Source organism: Epithele typhae, assembly GCF_022376455.1.
Source record: "Epithele typhae strain CBS 203.58 chromosome Unknown BXZ73scaffold_4, whole genome shotgun sequence".
NCBI classification, from domain to species: domain Eukaryota; kingdom Fungi; phylum Basidiomycota; class Agaricomycetes; order Polyporales; family Epitheliaceae; genus Epithele; species Epithele typhae.
Window position 1 is genome coordinate 1205147 of NW_025954195.1, and position 23815 is coordinate 1228961.

The following is a 23815-nucleotide window of genomic DNA, read 5'->3' on the forward strand; positions in this document are numbered from 1 at the left end:
CTATACCCTACTACCCGACTAATACCTGTGTCGTCTGCTCTCACTTGCTACTAATTATTGACTTTTGACTCCCCGCGCTGTATTGACGTCTACTCTCCCTCCCTCCGTATAAAGCCTCTATAGGTATCGCTCCTGGTTTCGGCAGCATCCAATGTCCATGTATCTCATCCCCGCCGGGAAACGCCCCGGTTACTGTTCGTGATACCATTCACACACTCTTTGACACTGGGGCCATTCGAACACGCGTGCAAGCCCGTCTGTTCAGCGCAGAGAATGAGTACGATTGTGATGGCGAGTGATGGCGACCGTAGGATATGCAAGTGTGCGGCGACGATTACAGTTTAATTAGTCCAAACAGGTACTTCCCAGAGACCCTCCCAACACCGGTAGACACTATGCTTCGGCCTCCTGCTCCGCGACTGCCTCCAGGTTCTCGGCGACCGACTCCGCGGGGACTGCGACCGCGGGCGCGTCAGCCGCGGCGGGGGTAGGCGCCGGCTCTGGGGGGTGCTCGGCGCCGTCGCTGGGCGGCACGTCCGCGTCGACAGCCTTGCTGCCAAGCAGCTTGCGAATCTCGGCCTCAGCCTTGGCCTTGTTCTCAGCGGTCTGGCGGGTCTGGTTAGCCTCGAACCACGCCTTTTTCGTCTTCAGGTCCTCAATGACGCGGGGCACGTCCGTGGTGGACGTCGGGGGCGGTATTGAGAGCGAGAGGAGCGCGGTGAGGATGGGCAGAGGGACGTTGAGCTGGCCGCCAGCGGTGGGAGCGGCAACCTCTGCCTCCGCGTCCGCCGCGGGGGCGGGGGCGGGAGAGGGGGCAGGCTTCGCGCCGCCCTTCTTGCCGCCCTTCTTCTTGCCGGCGCCGATGAAGTACGACTCCTCGTCCTCGCCCTTCTTCTTGCGGACGACGACACCGTCGGGCTTGGCTTCAACCTTGCGGATGTCGAGCTTCGCGACGCCCGCGACGTCCGCGCGCTCGATGAGCGGCTTCTGGGTGGAGAGCGTGCTCGCGGTGGACTTGCCAGAGAAGTAGTCGACGAGCGTTTGGCAGTCCTCGATCTGCGCCTGGAACGCGGGGGTGTCGGCCTCGTCGCGGATGCGGTCCACAATCTCCTTCTTCTTCGCCGCCTCTTGCTCCTCGCGCTGCGTGCGGAGGCGCTCTGCGCGGCGGGCGCGGTCCTCGGTGAGCTTCGTGTAGAACCGGTCGTTCGCGTCCTTGAAGCGCGCGGCGGAGTCGCGCTTGCGGCCGTAGAGCTCGTCGAGCTGCGTCTGGAACGCAGTCCGCTCGTCGAGGAGCTTGCTCCGGCTGGCGTACGCCTCGTCATTCTCCTTCTTGATCTCATCGAGCTCCTTCTTGATCGTGTCGTAGCGCTCCGACGCGGCCTTGGCCACAGGGTCGTCGAGCTGCTTGCGAAGCTCTTCGGCCGCCGCGCGCTCCGCGTCGATGGTGTCCTGCTCGGCCTGGAAACCCTCGACTATCCGCCGGCTCCGCTTCCACTGGCTGATCTCCTGTAGGGCACGCTTCTCTTCCACCAGCTTCATGCTACCAGACTCAACTTGCTTCTCCAGCTGCCTGGTGAATGGCGTCGCATTAGACGAAGGACTGACACAGTCCACGCAGAGAAACGTACCTGATGCGGTCCTCGACTTCGACCACAGTTTTGTACGGGATCTTCAACTTCTGAGCGTTAAGATCTTTTATCTGGAATGCTCTTCGTTCAGCACCCACAATGCACAAGGGACCAATCAGAACGCACCCTCTTGCTCGTGGCCTCGCGCATAGCGTCCAGCTGCTCGTGCAGCTTCCCCCTCGCGAGCTTGCCCGTCGACTGCTGGCCGCGGATTTCGTCCAGCTCCGCGCGGAGCTTGTTCCGCCGCTCCTGGGCGGGACCGCCCTTGCCGCCACCGAGCTTGTCCCTGACGACGTTCTGCAGCCCGAAGCACGGCGGTGAGACCGCGGGTCCTGCGCGTCACCATCGGCCTGCGGAAGAGCACGCACCAGCTTGGCCTGCACGGCGTCGATCTCCGTCTTGATCTTGTTCTGCTCCGCGTCGTAGACGGCCTTGTCCGGCTTGCCGGAGCCGTAGGAAGCGAGCTCCTGGGGCTCCGCAGAGACCGCGGGCGGGACGGGGCTCGCGGTGCCCGAGGGCGCGGCGGAGGAGGGCTTTTTGGACGCACCGTTGGTCGCGGCGGACTTCGACTTGGGAGCCATTTTGCGCTTGCGGTGTGCGGAAAGGGAAGTGAGGAGCACGGGCGGGAGCAAGAGAGGGGTGCGTGGTGGGATGGTGCAGAGGAGGGCGGGAGTGTGAGACAGACCGGCGCGGGGCACTCGCGCACTCTCGTGACGTGGCTCAATTGCGAGACGTCCGCTCATGCTGCAGAATCAGATTGCCGGACTGCTGGGCGAGCGCGCGCGGGGCGGAGGGCGGCGCCGCATGGCGGGTGTCGAGCGCGCAGTGTGGAGGAGGTATATACAGCGAAAGCGATACATGAGCGACGGGACAATGCGAGGAGTACAGATGCTACGGGACGAGAGGGGGACGGCACAGTCTGTTCAAAAGACAAGCTTTTGGTCCAGGAGCTGTATCTCTTTACAGCACTCGTCGTACGTCTCCCGGTAGTCGTCGTCCTTCTCCTCCGCGCCGTCTTTTGGCTTTCCCTTCTTCTTCTGGTCAGGGCAGACCATGACACAACTTGTTGGCCGCTTTGTCGCGCTCGCATGCCCCAGCTCCTCCTTCGAGGGCACGAACACGTACGGGATCTGTGCGTCCTCTGCCATGACCGGTAAGTGTGAGATGATGTCAATGGGCGTGATATCCGCGGCCAGGACGAGCAGTCTGCGAATGAGATGTCAGTTGCCGCCTGTATCTCAGAAAGACGGCAGAACACACCCTCTCTCGCCCTTTCGGATGGCTTTCACGACCTCCTTCACACCCCGCTTCACTTGCCGTTGTTTTGACGCTACAAAGAACATTAAATGCGCCATACAGCACCAGCAAGCACGGGGCATCGTACCTTTCTTGATAGTCTTGTGCAGCTTCTTCAGCATCTTCTTCTGCGCGAGTGGCTGCGCGATGGGCGAGAGGTCTTCCACTGGGATAACAATCTCCTCCTTTTCCTTCTTCGCCTTCTTCTCAGCCTGTCAAGAATTGGCACCTACACGTATGGAAATTCTTGAGTCGACACACCTTTACAGGCTCTGCATCGTCCATCTCAACATCCTCGACGGCCTCCTCCTTCTTTTTCTTATCCTTCTTTTCAGACTTGTCTTTCGCCATGGCGTTACGTGACCACAAGGGTAGAGATGGAAAGAGGTGCGGGAGGTGGAGAAGGAAGTGGTGGTTGCTCGCGCACCGAAAAATAGAGAACCCATCACGTGTTTTGGAGGGCTAATGGAATAGGCGCTCAAATGACCGCACGAACAACAGCAGAGTCTAGCGGAGTACGACGTCCTCTAAATGACTGTCAAATTTTGAGGCTCTCACGGAAGGACGGTACCAGGGACACATTGAACCGTAGCATTCGGGCGGGTAAGTGCTTGCTGCGAGATAATAATATATGCGGAAGTGCTGCGACGATCGCGCCCTCGTGCTGAAACATATGTTTGGCTGCCTACACTTCCTTATGCTTACTTCCCCCACACACCCTCCTGTCCAAGCCGCTGGTGAAGTTCCAGAAATGGGAATGCGCAGCCTTGAACATAGACAGTGGCGAGCAAGACCGCTTTCGAGTACTTTGTTAATAAAATGAGACCCTCGTTGTTTTCCACCCCAAGAATACACGCTTGATAGAAGAGTCAAGCCGCCCGTTGGTCCAGAAGCACGGTGCCCAAGTCGCGCGATTCACAGCCCTCGAGGGGGCCGATTCCTGTGCAAGCAGGTACAAGCGTTGAGTTGCTCCGGAGAAATGGCGGCTGCACATCAGACGGGGAAGATGGCCTCTGACGCTGCCGGAAGCAGAACGAGGGCAATCTCGTAACCCTGAGAGCTGTTGCGCTCTGTGTCGTTAGCAGATGGCTTCTGTCTCTCTCTCGGCGTCACCCTGGCTAGAGGTAACACGCCAATCGTTGGAAGAGTGGGAACAGACAGCAAGGTGACCGAGGAGCTGGGAAAAGACGCGGGGACGGTGATAGTGCGCGAACGCGATCGCCAGGGACGAGTCGCTTGGGGGGTGAGAGCAGATGGGGGGAAGACGGGGTGGGGGAGGCTGATGGTGGACGAGCAGACGCATTGAGTCGGCGGTGAATGGCAGGCGTGCGGTTTCCACCCCGACAGCCCGGTCGTCGAGGAGGAGGAGGAGGGAGGAGGAGGGCGGCGGCGGAGAGCCGGGTGCGCGCTGAGTGATTGGTATCAGTCAATCTATCCTCTTTTGAACGCGCGCGGTAGTTTTCCCCCACGTGGTTATCAACCCAGCCACGCGCACTTTGGCCAGTACGCCCATTCCATTCGTGCAGTCTCGCCGTGCCGTGCTGCGTTCCCGCCCCCCGACCCCCCCGCCATGTCCTCTGTCGCCCCGGACGGCGGCACACACCACTCCAGCTCAAAACGCGCCTCCTCGCCCTACGGTCGCGCCCCCACCGCCTCCACTCTCCCACCCAAGCCCACCTCTCCGCTCTCCACCTCGCGCCAGAACGCCGTCACCCCCCTCGCTCCTCTCGAGTATCTTCAAAATCAGCGCCGTGGATCCATCACGGACCCCTCCCTGCACGCTGCAAGCACCCCCTCCTTCCCTCCCGGCCCAGCCGGTTCCTCGAGTGTAGCATCGCCTTTCCGACGGCCCGAGTCTCCACCCCCCTCATTCCCCTCCTCTGCCTCCCACGAGCCCAGACGGTCCTTTTCCCAATCACGTCCGCTCTCCCCCTACAGGTTTGGGGACGCTTCCACCCACTCCTCTGGAAGCCCCAGCGCCCACTTCAGGAGGCTTCTCAGGTCGCCAACACCAGAGCCAGGAGATAGACGCGCCATGGCGGTGGACACCAACTCACGCGAGGTCGGTCCCGGGGAGCGCAATGGAAGCCAAGGTGAGTTCTACGCAGCTGACTCGAACGCGTGTTGGGAGGGTGTCTCAGCGAACGGTGCTTCTGACGGCCCGTTTTATGAGCAGCGCCGGACAGGGCGAAGGGCGGCGACCACATGGAGGTGGACAAGCACGAGAACCCGCAACAGCATGGCCAGGAGCGTGGCGGACACGCGCGTCCGGATCATGGCCCGCGCGACATGGAGGACATCCACTACAGCGGGCGCCGGCAGTCGGTCGTAGCAGGTGGTTAATGGTCTCTTCAAACGACGTTTTGACCGCTCGCTTACACGTTTCGCCTCAAGGCACGAAGCGCAAGATGTCGTCCGACAAAGGCGTGTATCCGCGAAGCCCAGACATCGATCCCCAGCTGGTCGGGCCTGAGGGCGGGCGAGAGGACGAGCCTGCGCCGAAGCGGCGGGGCTCTGCGATCGACACGGCGCGGATCGCGCAGCTGAGCCTGTACGACCGTCGGAACTCGGTCGACGCGCGGGCCTCCGCGGGCTCGCCGTGGTGGACAACAGACCGACGGGACTCGACGAGCTCGGCGTCGGCATACACGGGCAACTCGAACACGCCGCTTACGACGGGCTATACGACGCCCTCCTCGGCACTTCCCGGCGACTCGCCACATGGCCGGCCTCCTGGCGGCATCGCAACTTTCGCGTGGCCTGCTAATCCTCCTGCGTCCGATCAACCTCCCCCGACAAACATGCAGCACGAGCCTGCTGTTAATATGCCCGGCCCCCACTCCTTCGACCCTCTCACCACCGCCATGCCTCCCGTCGCCTTTGCCCCAGATCGTCGAATGTCGGCCCCCAACATCTCCTCCGACGCCCTCCCCCCGGCCTCGGGGCCCTCTCGCGCTCTCCGCTCGCGCTCCCGCCCGCCATCGCGCGTCCGCAACACAGACCACTCCCCACCGCCGGCCAGGCCTCCCCCGGCGAAAGCAACCCCGAAGACGGCGGCATGTCCGACAAGCCTTCAGGCTCAACCCCGTACTCGCGCTCCCCGGAGCTACGCGTCTCCCACAAGCTCGCGGAACGGAAGCGCAGGAAAGAGATGAAGGAGTTGTTTGACGAGCTGCGGGACCAGCTTCCCGCCGACCGGGGAATGAAAGCGAGCAAATGGGAAATTCTCAGCAAAGGTGCGCCCCTTGCCCAATTTTCTCGTCAAGTTCCCGGGTTTAAAGTCCCTCCGCGCCTATTCAGCCATTGACTTCATAGTCACACTCAAACAAAGCCATCAGGATATGGGCAACCAGATTGAGATGTTGCGCCACGAAGTCGAAGGCTACCGCCAAGGCATGCCCCCACCCTTTGCCGGAGCTCCCCCGCATTCTGTTGTGCACGGCTATCCCGTCGGGGTCGCCTCGTACCCTCCACCAGGCGCTCCTCCACCCCCACCCCATGTACACCCAGGAGCCGCCCCAGGCACGGCTCCCCCATCTGCCCCTCATCACCCCCACTCCGCTGGGCCTCATGCTGGAGGCCCGCAGCCGGGCTCAAGACCAGGCTCTTCACACAACACGTACCCGCCAGGAGGCGCCCCTCCTCCCCAACCTCCCGTCGTGAATGGTGGTCCGTCACCAGCGCGTACGGACGTCTCATAGGCTTCGCTTCGTGGTCCCATTTGTAGCCTTACTATCTCTGATGCTCGCGATCCCGCAGTCGTCCTCATAGTCGCTTGCGTATGTTGTGCTCCAGGCATTCCGTCATGTCTATATGAGATCAGGGATCGCGTGTAGGGATGGGGGATGCCTTGCAGTGTACGATTCCGTGGACTCGCTATCCCTGTTCTCTTTGTTTGCATATTATTTACTATGGCTGCTGCTCCGTGCGAATCCGCCGGTAGGGTGTACAGGCGTGGTCGGGAACCCCGATGGACATATCTCCTCATATATCTCTAGAGAGGACAGACATCGTGTTTGAATACGATGTAGATAAATACGAACACACTCGCCGGATCTGTGATTGGCCTTGTGTGCGTTGCGATGCTGGAGCCCGGGAGTCATGCATTGGGCGAGGACCACACTCCAGAGTCAGAGGCGTGGGCCGTGCCATAACTTTAAGCGCGTTCGGCCCCGCGCCTACAGTGCACGCCACACACGGCTTGGACCTCTACCACCATCTACCCCCCTCTGCCCAGGGCTGTTCTCCCCCTCTCTACGTCTCGGCCACCTTCGCTGCGTGTTGCCGTCACGTTCTTCCGCCCGCACAGGCCGAATCTCTGACATCGCGCTCGCGCCACTCGAGTCTCGCCCGTCCGCCACTGCATCCGCATCCGGTCCAGCCCCCCATGGCGAAGAAAGGCGGCCCCACCCTCTTCAACCCCAAGCCCAGCCGCCCGGTGCCGACCAAGAAGCCCGCCCCGGCGGTGCACACGCCCTCCCCGGGGCCGTCGCAGACGCAGTCGACGCACTCCGCGCCCGGCACGCCCAGGAAACCGGGCGTGGGCCAGCCCGCCGCCGCGCGGCGGCCCGCCCCACTCCCCCCCTCCTCCTCCACCACCTCTGCGCCGACGACGGTGCCGGAGGGCGTGCCGACGGAGTACAGGCTGATGTCGTCGAAGCTGAACGGGTGGAAGTACGACGTGATGAAGTTCGACAGCCGGAAGCACGTCGAGATCGGGAGTGGGCGACGCCCGTGAAGCTGAACCGCAAGGACCCGCACCGGCAGGACGCGGCGGGCGCGGGCGGCGCTGGGGCCGGGGCGGTCACGGCGATGGTCGGGTCGGACGGGAAGCACGTCATCGGCGCGGACGGGAAGATCGTCATGGTCGACGCGCAGGGCCGGCCGGTGCGCGCGGGTGACGGCGGCGGGGAGGGCAAGGAGGGGGACAAGGACAAGGACAAGAAGAAGCGGTTTCAGAAGAAGACGAAGCAGGTGTTCAAGGTGCCCGAGGCGACGCGGCAGCTCCGCCGCGAGGAGAAGTTCCCGTGGGTGATCGAGGACGGGCTGGGGCAGGAGACGTGGGTCGCGTCGATGGAGGAGGTGTCGAAGAGCGATATGTACGCGATGTTCATGCCCGCGGCGAACGACATCTTCAAGTTCGTGCCCGCCCATCGGTGGTACAAGTTCCACAAGAAGCCGAGCCACCATGTGCCGACCCTCGAAGAGGCGGAGTCCTTGGTGCGTCCACATCGCACTGTGACCATGCTTCCGACGTGCTCATCCGTGAGTGTCGGGCACTGGGTATTTTTAGATGTCGAAGCTGCAGAAACGTAAAGATGCGAGTCAATGGACGCTTCGGCAGAAGACAGAACAGGCCGCTGCGAGCGGTCGTCACTGGTTCACAGCGGGGTCAGAGCCTCGGGCCAGGGGTCGCAAGCTCAGGACGGTGGAAATGGCCGTCCGACCTGTTTGGGGATGACGAAGAGGGTGGGGACAGCAAACGCAGAGTGAAGCGTGAACGCGATGGAGAGGCGACCTCGACGAACTGGACTTCGAGGAGACTTTCGCCGATGACGAGGACAGGATGGAGCACGACGATAAAGAGGATGAAGAGACGAAGGAGCTCGAGGTGTGCATTATCGTCCCGAAATCCATAACGTCTCGCTCACGAGGCAATGCAGGAGCGTCTCAAGAGAGAATACAAAAACGCGAATAAGCTGTTTGACGGCTTCGATGCTGACACCGACGAAGAGGAAGACGACGACAAACTGACGGGCGCAGGCAAGAACCTGCAGAAGACGCTGAAGAAGCTCGAGAAAGGAGGTGGCTATGACGAGTCCGACGACGAGAAGAACCCCTACGCTAGCTCGGTATGCGTTTCACTCGCAATCATATTCGTCTTGTCGCTCATGCGCGGCGTCAGGAGGAGGAAGAGGAGGAGGAAGAGGCCCCACAAGTGCACACTGGCCCTGCGATCCTACCTCCCGAACCCAAACCGGGCATGCGCCCACCGGCACAAGTTCCACCCGCTACGCCGCTACGCCCGCTGGGACGAAGCCGGCAACGAATGGAACACCATTGGCCACTGTGAAGACTGAGCCCACTCGCGCGCAACATCGCCTGTCCGGGCCACGGCGGGCACTCTATTGTCGCGAAACGCGCGACGAGCCCAAAGGTCCCGAAACCGAAGGCGGGCATCCCAAGCCGTGCCGGAAGTCCACTGGCAAGCCCCACCGGGGCGTCTCCGCCCACGAGCCGGCCCACGAGCCCGTCTGCGCTGCCCGGAGCGCCGGGAGTGGGTGCGGTATCGTCGTTGGCGGGGGGGCCGCCTGGGATGAAATTGAAGCGGAAGGCACGGAGGACGGGGGAATACGACCGGGCCCGACGGTGCGCCTCGACAGAAGAAGCGGAAGGCGCCACCCCCGGCGGGGGAGCTGGAGGACCGGATGGTGATAGAGTGGCTGAGGAGCACGGAGAACGCGACGACGCGGGAGTGCATCCAGCACTTCAACCGATACCTGACGGACGAGACGAAGAAGACGCGGTTCACGGCGCTGGTGAAGGAGATCGCACAGCTTTCGAACGGGCACCTCGTGCTCAGGCCTGCGTATCGGGGGGCAGTTGCCGCCGCGGCCGCGTAGAGTGTAGAGGACGTTCTTTCGGGCTCGTCGTGTAAGACCCGCGCGTGTGCTGTACATGTACTGCATTCTGGAGCGGTCGTGCGCCGGGCTGGCTTGGTGCAACGGACGTTGTCGGTTCGAGGGTGGGCGTTTACAGTGCTGATGGGAGGACGAGTGGATGACTGTGAATGATGGCTCGACGATCGGCATGTGTTGTTTGCCGCTGCCGTAGGCTAAGACGACTACAAAAATAACACGACAGAGGAGTGCACACCGCATGGCCGTTTGGGGGAGATTATGAACTTTTGATTGCGCTCCGAGGCGCTTGGTTAGCCCAGCCGTGGGCTTGGGCGGCCGTAGTACAGGAGAGTAGCGATTCCGAGGTTGAAGTCTCCATCGTGAGAGATGAGTTGGACGTCAGCCCCGACGATCCGCCACCGTCCAGACAGCGAACCAGTCGAGCAAGTCGTGCTCCTGAGCGCGGAGCGGCCCGTAGTTGATCACCCTGATGGGAACCGCGACCGCGACCGTCATCATGAGCGACGGTCGCATGGTGCTGCTCCCAGCTGGTCGGTCGGTGACGACTTGACACTCGAGGCCGTCAGCGCACGCGTATGACTGGGCCTGTTTCCTGCCGGGGCACGGCCGCCCTCGGGATGCGCACGAGGGAGACCCTCCGAATTCGCCAGAGCCCACGTGGCCAACCCCCGCGGGGCTTCGCGCGAAAGTCGGGGACAGGCAGCCGAGCGGGTGCGGCATGAGGAGGCGAAAAATAGAGGGCGAAGGCGATCATGGACGCGCGCAAACATGCAACGCTTGCCGGAACAAGGATGGAGGCGGTGGGCGCCAGGCAGATGGTAGATGGTGGATGGTGTCCGCGCGGGTGCGGCGCCTGGTCTGGACGCGTCCTCCGCTCGTCTGCTGGGCGTCGAGGGCGGCACCTGCGCGGGGCGGGCGTCGCGCGCAGACGAACACGCTCGCGGTGAAGCACCCAGCTTGCGGGAGGAGGGCGGGGCGACAAGGGGGTCAGTGCGGGGTGCGTAGCCGCGAAGTTGGGGGCGAGACGGCAAGGATGGCCGAGTGTGATCGGCTGGCGCCTGTACCGGGACGCTGGGGAGCACCAACCAGCGTCGGTTTGATAAAACGAGCGGTTCGGCCGTCGTGGACCCCCGCCTTTCTTCTTCGTACATCCTCGCCCTCGCCCTTTGCCTTCTTCGCGGCCCCGCGCGCTGCCCTCTTTCCGTCCTCTCTCACCCCCACCCCGCGCCCGCCATGCCCGCGCCCGCCACCGTCCTCTCGACACTCCTCCTCGCCGCGGCCGCGCTCGCGAACCCGCACGCGCACGCGCACGCGGACCACGCGCACACGGCCGCGCCCTGCCCAGCAGCTGGTTCCACGCCCGCGACCACCCCGCGCACCAGCTGTTCAAGAAGGCAGGCGACGGCGTGAGCTACGCGCAGGTCGGCACCCCCGGTCCGTCCCCGTTCGTCCCGCCAGAGATAGCCGCTCGCTGACGGTCGCGCGCACGCAGAATGGAGCGCGAGCTTCCCGACCCCCGGTGTCCCCATCCAGACCTCCCAGATCCCGCAGGCCTGGCTCACCGCGCTCAGCGCCGCCAAGTCCGCGGGCAAGGTCCCCAGCCTCGCGCCCTCGACGCAGGCCGTCCCGTACACGAACCCGACGTACCCCGGCCAGGACCCGAACAACATGCCCGTCTGCTCCGCGACGTACAAGTGCAGGAACCCGGAGGACCTCTGGGACGCCCCCGACGGTGTCTTCGGCAGCTCCTTCGACGACGGCCCGCTCGATGTGCGTTGCCCTCTTTCCGCACCCATCCTCCTCTCTCACGCGTCTCATCTTTTCGCCTGGTGACAGACCTCGATGCCGCTCTACAACCTCCTGCACGAGAACAACCTGGTCACCACCCACTTCATGATCGGTGTCAACATCCTCTCCTACCCCACCGAGTTCCTCTTCGCGTTCCAGACCCTCCAGAGTGAGTCACCCGCCTCGCGCCCGTCTCCATCTCCATCTCCATCAGCGTTCGGTCCCGCTGATCCCCCGCCCCGCCTCCAGGTGACATCGCCGTCCACACATGGACGCACCCGTACATGACCACGCTCTCGGACGAGCAGGTCGTCGCCGAGCTCGGCTTCACCATGCAGCTCATCCACAACTCCACCAGCGGCCGCCTCCCCAAGTACTGGCGCCCGCCCTTTGGCGACTCGGACGAGCGCGTGCGCGCGATCGCGAAGGAGGTCTTTGGCCTCCGCACCGTCATCTGGAACCAGGAGTGAGTGCCCCAGATCAGCCCGTCCGCACACGGCGATGCTCATCTCCAACTCTCCCAGCACCGAGGACTGGAGCATCGGCGAGGCCGGCGGCGCGACCCGCCCCCAGGTCGACGCGAACCTCCAGAAGTGGATCACGGGCCCGAAGTCGCCCGGGCTCATCATCCTCGAGCACGAGCTGAGCAACGACACCACCGGCGCGTTCATCCAGGCCTTCCCGCTCATCGCCCAGAACGGCTGGAAGTTCGAGTCCCTCGCCCGCCTTGACGGCGGCGACGTCTACCACAACTCGCCCGACTCCAAGCCCGACTCCGAGGTCCTCCCCGGCGTCGTCGGCGCGTCCTTCTCCGGCTCCGTCGGGCCCATCTCGTCCAGCGGCTCCGGCGCGCCCGCGACGACCGCCACGAGCGGCAAGAACAACGTCGCGCAGACCACGACGAAGAGCGCGGCGTCGTCGACCAAGTCCGCCGACGGCAGCTCGAAGACGAGCGGCGCGCTCGCGGGCGTGTCGCCCGTGTCCGCTGCGCTCGCTGCCTTTGCCGGCGTCCTCTCTGCCGCGCTCGCGCTCTCATCATGAGCAGCGCCCCGCGCGCGCGACTCGCTGACGGCCTCTCAAGAACTCACGACCCGCTCTCTCGTCTCTCCTCCAGGGCTCCCGGGCACAGGCTAGTTACTCGCTTTAGTAGTCCGCAGACGGCAGATTAGACACGCACCTCCTAATCGCTTCACAATCCAAGACTGCTGCACCCCTCACCCCGGACACGCTGCCTCCACACTTACGGGCGCCGCCCCTCCCCCCTCCCCAGCTGCTTGTTTATCTTTTGCTTTCTCGTTGCCCTGTCCCGGACTCCCCGCGTCAGCACAGGCGCACGCATTGGACCTCCGCTATACATACTAACGACGCGCCTCGGTGCTCGCACACGCGAGACCGAACCACCCACCTAGCCCCCCCGTCGCTCCTTTCCGATACCCGTTCGTTATAATAGCCCGCGTGGCCGGCGCACCGTCTCTCTCCCGAAAAAGCGGCCGCAGTCGCAGTCGCTCGTGTCTCGCTTGGCAGTACGCTCCGCTGTATGTATCCCGCTCGAATGCGATCCGGCGGCGTGTAGACACCAGCTGCTCGAGCTCGATGCCGACCGCCTGTTGTGGCCCCGCCGGACGCGCCCTGTGTGGACTGTCGCGAGCGGGTGCTGCTGCAGGGGTTGTGTGGAGTTGTGTACCCTGCCGTGAGAAGGCGGGAGTGGTGTCACCAGGATCCGCGCACAGCCCTGAGACAGCGGCCAAGGACGCACGCTAGAGCGACGTGGGACCGCAGGGCGGCAAGCGGGGGCGTACCTGAGCCAAGGACGTCAGTGTGGGCCCCTCAGCGCGTGCGTCGGGTGGGCAAGAAGGGCGGCCCTTGTGACGACATCTTAATATATGCGAGCTCGTCGTTGCCTGGAGCGTGTGGAAGAGTGCAAGGCTTCGACGGCGCGAACCCGCAGCAGTCCTGTGCCGAGGGCAAGATTAGATTAGATGCAGACTTGGAGCACCGCGTAGTGACGAGCGCTCTTGTCGCCTTGACTTTGAAGTTTGCACCACCATGATGATCCAGTGAATCCGGCTCTACCAAACGCGTGCTCCCCCATGCATGGCTCTAACCACAGATGAGAGCAATGTGTTGCCTCTATTTCTTGTACTTTCTCACATTGTGCCCTCCGTCCCGGCAGGTAATGCGCGTCACAAAGACGACCATCACGATGATCATACAACGGGTGTCTCTGGGGCTTCCAGGACGAATACACCAGCAAAACACTATCCGCCGCATGTCCACTCCCCTCCCCTTCCCTCGCAATCCGCCCCCTCACAAATGCGATAAATTATCGCTAATCGATACGAATGTCCGAAAGGTGGTCGTGGCGAGCGATAGCTGCGGTGAAAACGAAAGGCGCGCGCTGTGCTGCGATGGGGACGAAGGCGGAGGTCGAGCGCGTTGTGCAGGAGCGCCGAACTGTGGTCATGGAGCCGTTGCTGCCTGCTCGTCCAGGTCAATCCAAGGTCCGTGTCCGTGTGGAAGACAGGAGAGAAAGGACACTTACGAGACGCGTGCAGGGACGCTGTGCGGTCAAGCGATGACGCACTGGCTGTGGTCGCCGCTGCCGTCACCAGTCTCGAGGGACACGAGGATGTCCATGGGCTCCTCGACGGGGACCACGGCAGCGATGGTGAAGTAAGCGTCCATTGCGGAGGTGAGTGGTAGACAGGGAAAGCGGTCGAAGGAAGCTGTCGAGTGGGAGGCGACCCTGCCCTTCCGACGTCTCCCTGCCTTCTCTTTATGCATTTAGCTCGAAGTTCACTGTGCACCATGTGCCCTTCCAGGACTGCGGCGCGACATTGCTCGAGACCGCGTTGCGGCCTCGGGCTCCGCTCAGGAACAGCGCGCCTTCTCGACCCTCGTCCGTTAGGCCTGTCCGGTCGGGGAGGGGTCCCGCGGAGAAGCACACGGCCCGCGGTCACACACTGCGATATCAAGATCCAAGCATGCACGGCACATCGAATGGGCGCGGCGGCCGCGCACCAAGGCCGTCATTCCCGGGCGGCCAAGACGCAGGTCGCCCTCGAAGGCGAACGAAACAATGACTCTTGCTGTGTGGACGCCCATACCCGGTGATAGGTTACTGAACGCCTGATCGCGTAACGCTAATTTCTAAACCCTATGAAGGCGCTATCGACGCCAAGTCTCTCGGCGTCCTCAAAAAGCTAGCCTCACCACGCCTGGCTTACCCTTTTTGGGAGGAGGTTATTGTCTACGACCGCTGGGTGGCTGAACCAGAAGTACGGTGGCCTCGGCCGAGCACGGGGAGGCGTTCTCTCTATTGTCTTGCGCGCACAAGATGAAACCGCGCCGCGCCGCGGAGACACCAACAAGACGAGTCCGGATGCACCGGGTGCCACTCCGAGGTCGGTCCCCTGTACCATCCTTGTCTCAGCTCGCTGACTTGGTCATCGAGCAATGTTTCGATGATTTAGGTCGTCACTCGAGCTTGTGCGCGCGCAGGGCCTCTTCGTCATGATGGAATGCCTTGTTCGCCTCCTCGTGCAGTCTAGAGCTGAGAAAAGCCACATCCAAATACTCGGGAATTCAAAATCTTGGATCGCGCTCTTGATCATCATCGAGTCTGGTGCAGTGTACTGCATCGCTCTAACAAGTGTATCTAATTTCCCCACGGGCGGTACTAACCAGTTTTTCGAGCAGATCGTCGTCGTCATACCGTTCCTTCTCGAAGACAATGGCGTGCATATCGCCACCGGCATGCTCACCCATCTGACGGTATGTGATGGTACTTCCTCATCACCTTCTTTCAGTTGCATTGAACCCATGCCGGGAATGCATCCGACCGTGATCATCGTTCTCGTCTGTCTTAAAATGACCATGCACGACAACGTGACGCGCGGGAGATTCCCTCACTGCCTGTCCTCGCGGATAGCGACGTGGACTCGGCACTGAGCACGGGCGCGCTGCGCAACTGGAACTCAAGCTCGACGTTCACCTACCACACATCGAGCAGCGACGGGCCAAAGACCGGTGATATTGAACTAACCGGATCTGCGTCCATTATCAAGCCGGCGGGGCTGGGCCACGAAGGCGTATCATGAGGAGTATGTACATGAGCCGCAGTTTACTACATGTATGGCACACGTGCCGTCGCACGTAGGCCGCCGAACTATCATTGCACGAATGTGATACAATGAATCCACCTTGAGGAAGAGGCGATGGCAGCGAGAAGCTCACTTGATACATGCGTATTCGGATCCTGCGTGGGGATCTGCGGCCCCTTCGAGATGGATTGGTTTCGGCGAAGTGCTCTTTCATGAGCATCGGTGCGTATCCTGAAATCGGGAGAGATCGCGTTAGGGATGTGTTTCCACGAGAAGATGGTCAAGCCCTTTCGCGGAGGAACCGCGCTCGAGCAGTGCCTGCTCAACCTTGGGAGTGAACTCGAAGAGAACCCGCTGCAAGAGAGAGCATATAGGAGCACGATATCCTCCAAGTGAAGTGTGAGCCACCCACCTTGATCCCCGTCGGGCCCCATCCCTTCACGAGCTTGTGGATGCCGATGGGGAGGAAGACGGTAGCCCCGTGTCCAGCGTTCGTTCGGGTGCTCAAATCAGCACGGAGACCATGTTTGCGAGCTTGGCTCTCGATTGAGTCCTGACGCTGAGCCTGCATCACCGTACGTCAAAAGAGTATATGCCGATTACAGACGGCGGCGCCGTATGAACAAGCAGTCATGTACAACTGAAAGGCGCATACATTCAACCGGAACGGCGGGGAACGGGCTCAGGCTCTCGTAAGGTCATACGTCGTGAAGTCATTACGTGCGGCACAAGGGAGCAAGGCTCGGTCGAGCGAGGGAGACGCAGTGCGCGGTGCGGGTCCGGGGGCGGGCGTGTCAAGAATGAGGAGGGGAGGATGTGGCGGTCGTGCAGGGCATGATGCCAGTGCACCACGCAGTTGGGAGGCGAGGATGTGTAGACAGAAACCAGTAAGTGCGACTAGGAATGCGGGATGAGACAGCGAGATAAATGTGACAGTAAGTTAGTGAGTTGTACCAGAGGACCGCAACATGAGTGTAGAGCATGACGGTGAAGAGAATTGAGGTGTGGGTATGGAGCAGAGGGAGTGCAAAAGCAATATCTGAAGTGTTCCACGGAGAGTAAGCATATGGCAGCGCAATGGGGAGTAGAACGAAGGGATGGCACAAGCAAGCCCCTTGGACGGCGCGAGCGACCTCTTACAAGGCCAGTACCAATGGAAAGACGTCGACAGAGCCAGTAAGCACGGGGGGCGCGGGGTTTAAACCTCTACGGAGGCAAGAAATGAGACCCGGGTCTGACTGGGGAAGTCAAATGCTGTAGTTCGGGTTGATGGTTTCCCTTGCCGGAAGGTCTTCTATAGGTGGAGTGGCGTAGCGCCACCGGTCGATTAGAGGATACTTGGCCACTTGAGCTTGAGGCCTTCGAGCCAACGCAAGTATAGCAATTCAGAAATTGGCGACTTGCGGACCGGGGACCCTGTGTCGGGCGCAACAGGCGTCGGTATGGGAGACGATGATGAGGGAAGACCCGAGATCTCTTCCTCCTCGGTGACAATGAGGCCCTTCGCAGTCATCTCGCTCTTGCGTATTATCCGTTTGTGTGGGAAGAGAGTGCGCGCCGTCTGGATATGACTGCGGACGGCCGTGTTCCTAAACCAACACCATCAGCATGCCAAACAGGGTTCAAGTAATCTCGAACGTACTCATTGATGCCCGCGAGAAGATCGATGATAATGTTGTAGGCGAGCTCCGGATTCACGTCCCGAAGCTCTTCAAACCCACGAGAGATCATGCTCAGCGACTCGATTTCCCTTGCGTCCATGTCGTCTGTTGTTGCCTGGAACGAGATCAGTCAGAATGTTGAGAGCTCACGACAGCCAGACGGAAATCACCTTTGAGAGCAACGGCAAGACGACATCGTCCACCAGCGACTTGCCCGCCTTCTGTACCTCGCTCGCCAGACGCTTGTGAGAGCCCTTCTGACTGCCAGTAGAGGGCGACGCCGGATTCGACGAGGTGCTCCCCTCCCTTGCCCGTAGACTTCCCACGTACTCCTCTGATAACCTCAGCGACCTGACTGTGTCGACCTTCTTCACAGGCCGGATAGTGTCGATCCCGGTGCCGATGTCCGCCTCACCGAGGACGGTGCCTGTGGTGACGTTCTGACGAGCCGTGTATGATGAGCGCCGTGTTCCACGCATGGAGCCCCTGTACGCCGGTGGCGGTTCACTCGCCTCACCGACCTTGGTCTCAACGCTCTCCGTACTTTGTGACGGCGTCACTGGCGTCCCATATGTAGTCTCATCCGACCCGGTGTCCGTCATAAGCGATGTCGCGTCTGTGTCCCCGTTTGCACCCTTGGAGAGCGAGCGAATGACAACGGTCGAGTGGCCCGCTTCTGCATTCATCCCGATCCCACCCATGCCCACTTGTGGGGAGAGAGGCACATCGCTACCCTTCGTCGTGGCTGCAGTCGTGTTGATCGTGCTCGGGTCGAACATCGACTGGTCGTCTCCCCCATCCTCGTAGTCGTCATCAGGTACCATACCGGGTGGCATGATGTCCTTGGCCATACTTCGCAGCGACCCCATTGCGGAGTTGGTCCGGATTGTATTGAAGTCCCAATCGCTGCGCAGCGTACCGTCCCAAGCACCGCTGTTACGAATGGTAGCCTGGTAATATTGCGGGGCCCGGCCAGGAGAGCGTGTACGATAATCTTGGTATCGTTCGATGAGCTCGGTGAGGTAAGACGTCTTGCGTGCTCCCCGGATGAACCGGTGCTGTAGGAGCTCCTTAGTGGTCGGACGCTATGGCGCGCATCCCCTTGTCAGCGAGCTTATGCTACGCGGACCGAGGGATGAACTCACAGAGTGCGGATCCTTGGTTAGGCACTGCGAGATGAAATCCTTAAAAGCCAGGGAGAAGGAACCATCGAGAACAGGAGGCTTCGCCTTGGGGATGAGGAAGAGGACTCGCATCGGGTGGTACTCCGCCAACGGGGGCTCTCCCTTCGCCATCTCGATGCCGGTGATACCCAAGCTCCAGATATCGGCCTTCGCGTCGTATCCTGCTTGTCGAATGACCTCAGGCGCCATCCAGAACGGCGTACCGACGAAGGTGTGGCGGAGGGTACTGGTGAGTTGTGCTGCCACTCCGAAATCGGCAAGCTTGACCTTCCCGGATGCAGATAGTAGCACGTTCGCGGCCTTGATATCACGATGGATCGTGCCCTCGCTGTGAAGGTAGTCGAGACCGAGGAGGAGCTCACGCATGATGACAGCGATGTGGGCCTCGGTGAAGACGCCAGCCTTCAAGAGGTCGAGACAGGAACCACCAGCGAGGTACTCCATGACGATCCACAGCTTGTAGGCGACCACGAAGGAGCCATAATACCGGGTGACGTACTCGGAATCGCACTGGGCCAAGCTCGCGATTTCTTGCTGGATTTCGGAGATATCGTCGTCCGAGTCCTCGAGGTCTAGGGCGGATGGTGAGTGACACGGGACCAGGATGCACGAGGTGGACGCACCGATCTGCTTGATGGCCACAATCTGCTTAGTCTCATTGTGAATGGCTTTGTAGACGACGCCGAAGCTGCCCGTGCCGAGTTTCTCAAGAAGAGTGTATTGGCTGGCGGGGTTGGTGCTGGGTATATATGGCCATGATTCTGGGGACTTGACTTTGCGCTCGGCGACGGGAGAGGGCGGGGGAGACTTGGTGAGCTGCTTCGGCTGGTAACGATGACCACTGTCAGACGAGCTCGACGACGAATGCTTTTTCAAAAGACGGGACCCGGGAGGCATGGCGGGGCAGGAGGGGGTATCAAACCCGGAGGGGAGGGGGAGATGCGCCGAGCGGTCGCAGTGGGCGACTGAGGGGAAACCGGAAGCGGCTTCGGGGGCCACGAACGTCGGGGAGTGAGACAGTTCTAGTGCGCACGTGTAGAGCGGGGCGGGGAAAGCCCATGCGGCAAGGTGAGAACGGGCGAATACGGCGCATCTCCCATGACTTGGAAGGATGATAGGGCCCGGGGAATGACGAAAATCAATGCTCATGACACAAGGTTCACTCACCATGATTCGTGAAGGTCGTTAGGGAGGCAATAGGGATAAATAGAGCGATAACTAAGGGAGACAAGCGAGGCTGTAGGGCGTGGGCGCGGGCGGAGTGGAGTTGAACGTTCGATGCACGCCGGGAGGAGGGCGCGTGGTGACCGGCGGAAGATGGAGATTGGCGCGGGCGGTGGTTACCGCTCTTGGACGGTTTGCTGATGGGACCAGGGGGCAAGCGGGGGAGCACGCACGCACACTCGCGGCGAGGGCGAGGCGAGCTCGGAAGGGAGATGAGAGAAGGGGAGGGGAAGAGCCAAAACGGCCGAGCGGGCGCACTGGCACTGTGGCGGGTGACGTGATGCCTTGGGCAGCTCGAGCCCGGCGCCCATTGGCCCGCACGTCACTGACGCGAGCATGACACAGGTCCCGCCTCGCTGCCTCCCCCGCTCGCAACGCCCGATCCGGCCCTCCGCCCGCCCACGGCCTCCGCAGCCTCGGCCGACTTCATTGTGCCCGCCGCCGCCGCCGCCGCCGCCAGCAGCAGCGAGCGTGCACGACACGGCGGCCTCGGACCACTGCATTCCTCTGGCCTTCTCCCTGCTTCGCCCGCCCAGCGTTCGCATGCAATATGAGCCCACGCCGTGCATCTCACTCAACGGCTTCGGCACCATCGCGGCATGCCACTACAGTCACCGACACTCGTGACGCTCATCTCGCACCACAACCACAGGGTACAGGCAGGGCCAACGCTTGTGCAAATCCAGATGCATGGCTAGCCTTGTTTGACAAGCCGACATCCTTCCGCAACAGCAGCGAACCACTCCAATCTTCGAATAACACTCCGGTCACCGCTACTTTTCTTCGCCACTCAACTCCTCGGCCAGCAGTGGAAAGCCCTCATGATTCTCCGTCCCGTCGCATGTGCGCATGAATCGGCATGGCATGTTGATGGTGGTGTGGTAGCGAATAGCATACAAATGGCAAGTGGACGAACTCAAAGGGACATAGACAACCGGCTCCGCAAATCCTCTTGCACAGCGAAAGCCCTCATGCCTTCACCGCGTACTTGCGGAGCGGGAAGTGAAGATCCTTCTTGCGCTGCTTCTCCGTCTTCAACGACGCCTCGTGCTGTTCACGCAGCACCCGTGAATTCCAGCCGCGCGATCGCAACAACAGACGGTACGTACTTTCGTCAGACGCCGCCGGATCGCGCGAGTCTTCTTTGCGCGGAGGTCAAGGGGGAGGTACTTCTTCTTCTTGTAGAATTCGCGCAGGTTTTGCCTCTGCTTTTGGTTCGTGACCGTCAGCACGCGTGCAATTGACTTGCGGACGGTGTTGCTGAATGGTGATACCCATGAGCTCTCTTGTCGCGCAGAAGAATATACGGTACGTCATACATCTTAGTGAGCTTCGCCGCGGAGCCACCAGCAATCTTCTGTACCCGGAGACTGAGGAGCTCAGTCTTGAGCTCGGTAAGCTGCCTCGTCAAGTCGAGCTTGGACCTGCGTAGTGTGAACCAGTGAGGAGAGCCTGCAAGAAACACCCCACATGTACGCACTTGGACTGGAGTTCGTACGCCTTGACCTTGCCGGGCATTTTGTCGTTTGAGGATCTATAGATGCAAGCAGCTCATGAGAATGGATGTTGCGACACGCTGGCTTCCATCGAGATCGCGCGGACTGGGGGAAGCGTCCAGCGCGACGACAGCCGTGCCCACGCGACCCCGAAGAAGATGAGCAGCAAGGAGAGCGGGGTATTCACCTTGAGGGATGTCGTATGGGATGGTCGGGACGCGCTTGAGAGGAGGAGGAGGAGCGTGGGACGATCTGCGATGAACTGTGTAGTTGCTCCAGCCACCCGTTTCCCACGCATGAGCGGTGCCTGCCATATTTGGCAAGTAGCCCGTCCTCGTCGTCCTCGGCAGCGTGAACGCGCTGGGAATGCTATCCTGGCCTGCCTGCTTGACTCAGCTGTCGTCTCGAACGCCGTCTCGCCCGCCCGCCTGCTGGATGACTGAGTCGTCGACCTCGCTCCTGATGCTAGGCGTCTATGCGTCCGCGAGGTCGCTCCATTTGGCGGGCTTTGTGAGCGCGGCTGTACCCATTCAATGCGTCATCTGGAACAGGTTTGCTTGATTCACTCCCGCTTGCTCACTCGTTTTCTCTGGCCGCTGGTGCATGTCGTGCACACCCCAACACGCCTCCTCCTCCTCCGATACCCTCCCCGCTTCTTCGTGTTTTCCGTAATCGCGATACGGGTACAGATACCACCCTCGAATCCGTGCCACGCCCAGTGAGTAAGTCAGTGCTTCTCCGCGGCCCCCATTTTTGTCGATGTGGTCTCGCACCTACGCTGACCTCGCTATCAGCGCCAGATGCTCCCGCCCGGCCAGGAAGACATCCGCTCTATCGCGACCCTCTTCCCGCACGTGGACCAGGACACCATCACCGCGATCGTCCACCACGAGCTCTCGGGCACGGAGATCTTCAAGCTCGACTCTCGCCGCATCCTCGAGTCCACATGGAACCTCATCGACGTCGACATTGACGAGAGCGTCTTCGCCCTCCACGCCATGCCCTCGCCTACGGAGACCTACGCCACTCTCGACTCACTCCTCGTCCCGCTCAACGCCTACTTCTCCATCCTCTGTGTGCACGGGCTCGCGCACAGCTCCTCCCCGATGCTCCCGCTCCACTTCTTCCGGTACAGCAGCCACCTTGTCAAAATCGCCGCGCAGTATGAATGGGAAGCCGTGCTATCTTATCATCTCGCCTCTTTCTCCAGGCGGTGCAAGGAAATGCGGAAGGGCGAGTTTGCAGGCTGGGGGCGGGTGGACATGGATTTGATGGAGGAGTTCCTTGTTCCAAATCAGAAAAAACGCTATGGTAGTGTCCATGCGCTTTCTAGTGTGTGCAACTCGTGGGAGCTGATATACCCTGCAATGACGAAGATACGAGGCGAAAATAAATGCGACAAATAACGTCCCATATACCCCGTTGGATGACTGATTTGGATGTACTCTTTGAGAAATCGATGTGTATTATACATGTATGGTTCGATCCGACGCATACGTCTTGTACCCAGCGAGTGCTGCGTTCCAGCTAGTGAAGATAGTGGCAAGTGCTGTGATGTCCTCTTCTCATGAACCCTTCCGGTCTGCCGTCTGTAAACGAGATCAACTGCAACGGCCACCGTTGAGCACAGGTGGATGACATACCGATGCAAGCGACTGGAATCTCTTCCCAAGATCGCGCAGTCTCTCGATGCCGCGTCCATCCGACCGCTGTGAAAGGCCCTCGCGCATCTCCATCTCATGGATGAACGCAGCGACGTCCCCAAGTGCACGCCCCAAATCCCTGACATCACCCGCACTCATCGTGACCATGCCCGCCCTGGGGACCCCCAACCGTCAGTACTTCGGTCTTCGTCTCCGCCCACACCCCGCAGATCGCGACTCACTTTGTCCGCCCGTCCATCGGAGTCGCCGCCCCCGCCGCGCCGGCTTGGAGCCGCTCCTCCAGCGCGAGGGTGCGCCCTTCCAGCGCCTCCAACGCCTTCCCCATCTTCGTGGCGCGCACACCCGCGAACTGCGCCTCCCGCTGCACCGCGAGCACGTCCTCGCGGAGCACCTCCGTCGTCGCGCTCTGGTTCGACAGCAGGAACGACAGCATGCGCGACGACGGACGCTCCGGGATCCCGCCGCCGGGCTCCCACCGGTCGTTCTCCACGAACTCCCCCTTCCCCGTCCCGGCTTCGGTGGACGAGGGGCCCGCAGGCGCGGGCGCGGGCGTTGCGGCCGGGTCCGGGCCTTGGTTCTGGTTCTGCGCCTGGGCGGCGGCGGTCGCGGTCGCGGTCTGGAACGAGTGCGTGAGGGCGGCCACCATCGCCGAGGGCGGCGGGCGGGCGGCGCCCCCGCCGGGTGGCATCTGCGCGAACCCGGCGCGCATTTCGCGGGCGACGGAGGAGGTGGTGGAGTTCAGTTGCTCGAGCTGGCGCTGCAGTGTGCTGAGGCGGCTGCGCATGAGGAGCCAAGGGCTGAGCACGCAGACGAGCACCGCGGCGGACAGGAACATCGTCCGAACGGGCTCCCGCGATGGCTCTGGCGGGACGTCCCAGTGCACGGGTAATGCGGCCGGGAATTCTGCATCGCTTGTTGTGGGGGACGGCGCGGGCACGATACGAGTTGAGGAGGGCGAAGAGGGAGGAGGGCAGGACATGGTGGATGAAGAGTAAGCAATTGACCCGAAGGCGCGCGTTGTGTGTTGTCGGGTCGCAACACACGTGCCCAGAGCAATGGGAGATTTCGATAGCTTCGTGAATACTCGTAATATGTACGCACATGAGGGGAGAGGACTAAAACTACAAACA

At 61.6% G+C, this 23815-nt stretch overlaps 10 protein-coding genes across 10 annotated transcripts; 4 read left to right on the top strand and 6 right to left on the bottom strand.

Moving 5' to 3' along the window:
• Positions 1-393: 393 nt before the first annotated feature.
• BXZ73DRAFT_97452 (uncharacterized protein) lies at positions 394-2209 on the bottom strand (the record flags this gene model as incomplete). The annotated part of the gene is made up of 4 exons (XM_048027371.1): positions 394-1570; positions 1629-1699; positions 1755-1925; positions 1997-2209. 4 exons carry the CDS (start codon positions 2207-2209, stop codon positions 394-396), a joined length of 1632 nt encoding a protein of 543 aa, XP_047882235.1.
• Positions 2210-2551: 342 nt separating this feature from the next.
• Positions 2552-3275, bottom strand: BXZ73DRAFT_97453 (RNA-binding protein; the record flags this gene model as incomplete). Its single annotated transcript, XM_048027372.1, has 4 exons — positions 2552-2834; positions 2889-2958; positions 3013-3136; positions 3186-3275. 4 exons carry the CDS (start codon positions 3273-3275, stop codon positions 2552-2554), a joined length of 567 nt encoding a protein of 188 aa, XP_047882236.1.
• Positions 3276-4494: 1219 nt separating this feature from the next.
• BXZ73DRAFT_97454 (uncharacterized protein) lies at positions 4495-6587 on the top strand (the record flags this gene model as incomplete). Its single annotated transcript, XM_048027373.1, has 6 exons — positions 4495-5017; positions 5101-5259; positions 5319-5911; positions 5947-6160; positions 6225-6379; positions 6435-6587. 6 exons carry the CDS (start codon positions 4495-4497, stop codon positions 6585-6587), a joined length of 1797 nt encoding a protein of 598 aa, XP_047882237.1.
• Positions 6588-7311: 724 nt separating this feature from the next.
• On the top strand, positions 7312-9547 carry BXZ73DRAFT_87744 (uncharacterized protein; the record flags this gene model as incomplete). The annotated part of the gene is made up of 8 exons (XM_048024700.1): positions 7312-7632; positions 7665-8144; positions 8218-8352; positions 8464-8535; positions 8588-8776; positions 8830-8993; positions 9075-9176; positions 9259-9547. The coding sequence occupies 8 exons, from the start codon at positions 7312-7314 to the stop codon at positions 9545-9547; spliced, it is 1752 nt and encodes a 583-aa protein (XP_047882238.1).
• A 1251-nt stretch (positions 9548-10798) lies between these two features.
• Positions 10799-12394, top strand: BXZ73DRAFT_97456 (uncharacterized protein; the record flags this gene model as incomplete). The annotated part of the gene is made up of 6 exons (XM_048027374.1): positions 10799-10916; positions 10964-10999; positions 11058-11335; positions 11402-11522; positions 11603-11819; positions 11878-12394. 6 exons carry the CDS (start codon positions 10799-10801, stop codon positions 12392-12394), a joined length of 1287 nt encoding a protein of 428 aa, XP_047882239.1.
• A 3314-nt stretch (positions 12395-15708) lies between these two features.
• On the bottom strand, positions 15709-16027 carry BXZ73DRAFT_97458 (uncharacterized protein; the record flags this gene model as incomplete). The annotated part of the gene is made up of 2 exons (XM_048027375.1): positions 15709-15810; positions 15869-16027. 2 exons carry the CDS (start codon positions 16025-16027, stop codon positions 15709-15711), a joined length of 261 nt encoding a protein of 86 aa, XP_047882240.1.
• A 756-nt stretch (positions 16028-16783) lies between these two features.
• BXZ73DRAFT_87746 (Pkinase-domain-containing protein) lies at positions 16784-20118 on the bottom strand (the record flags this gene model as incomplete). Its single annotated transcript, XM_048024701.1, has 6 exons — positions 16784-17045; positions 17099-17232; positions 17288-18202; positions 18263-18873; positions 18925-19126; positions 20116-20118. 6 exons carry the CDS (start codon positions 20116-20118, stop codon positions 16784-16786), a joined length of 2127 nt encoding a protein of 708 aa, XP_047882241.1.
• A 376-nt stretch (positions 20119-20494) lies between these two features.
• Positions 20495-21043, bottom strand: BXZ73DRAFT_40431 (ribosomal protein L35; the record flags this gene model as incomplete). The annotated part of the gene is made up of 4 exons (XM_048018575.1): positions 20495-20575; positions 20635-20785; positions 20845-20949; positions 21006-21043. 4 exons carry the CDS (start codon positions 21041-21043, stop codon positions 20495-20497), a joined length of 375 nt encoding a protein of 124 aa, XP_047882242.1.
• A 778-nt stretch (positions 21044-21821) lies between these two features.
• On the top strand, positions 21822-22427 carry BXZ73DRAFT_87748 (uncharacterized protein; the record flags this gene model as incomplete). The annotated part of the gene is made up of 1 exon (XM_048024702.1): positions 21822-22427. The coding sequence occupies one exon, from the start codon at positions 21822-21824 to the stop codon at positions 22425-22427; it is 606 nt and encodes a 201-aa protein (XP_047882243.1).
• A 159-nt stretch (positions 22428-22586) lies between these two features.
• BXZ73DRAFT_97462 (uncharacterized protein) lies at positions 22587-23664 on the bottom strand (the record flags this gene model as incomplete). The annotated part of the gene is made up of 3 exons (XM_048027376.1): positions 22587-22610; positions 22665-22839; positions 22907-23664. The coding sequence occupies 3 exons, from the start codon at positions 23662-23664 to the stop codon at positions 22587-22589; spliced, it is 957 nt and encodes a 318-aa protein (XP_047882244.1).
• Positions 23665-23815: the final 151 nt, after the last annotated feature.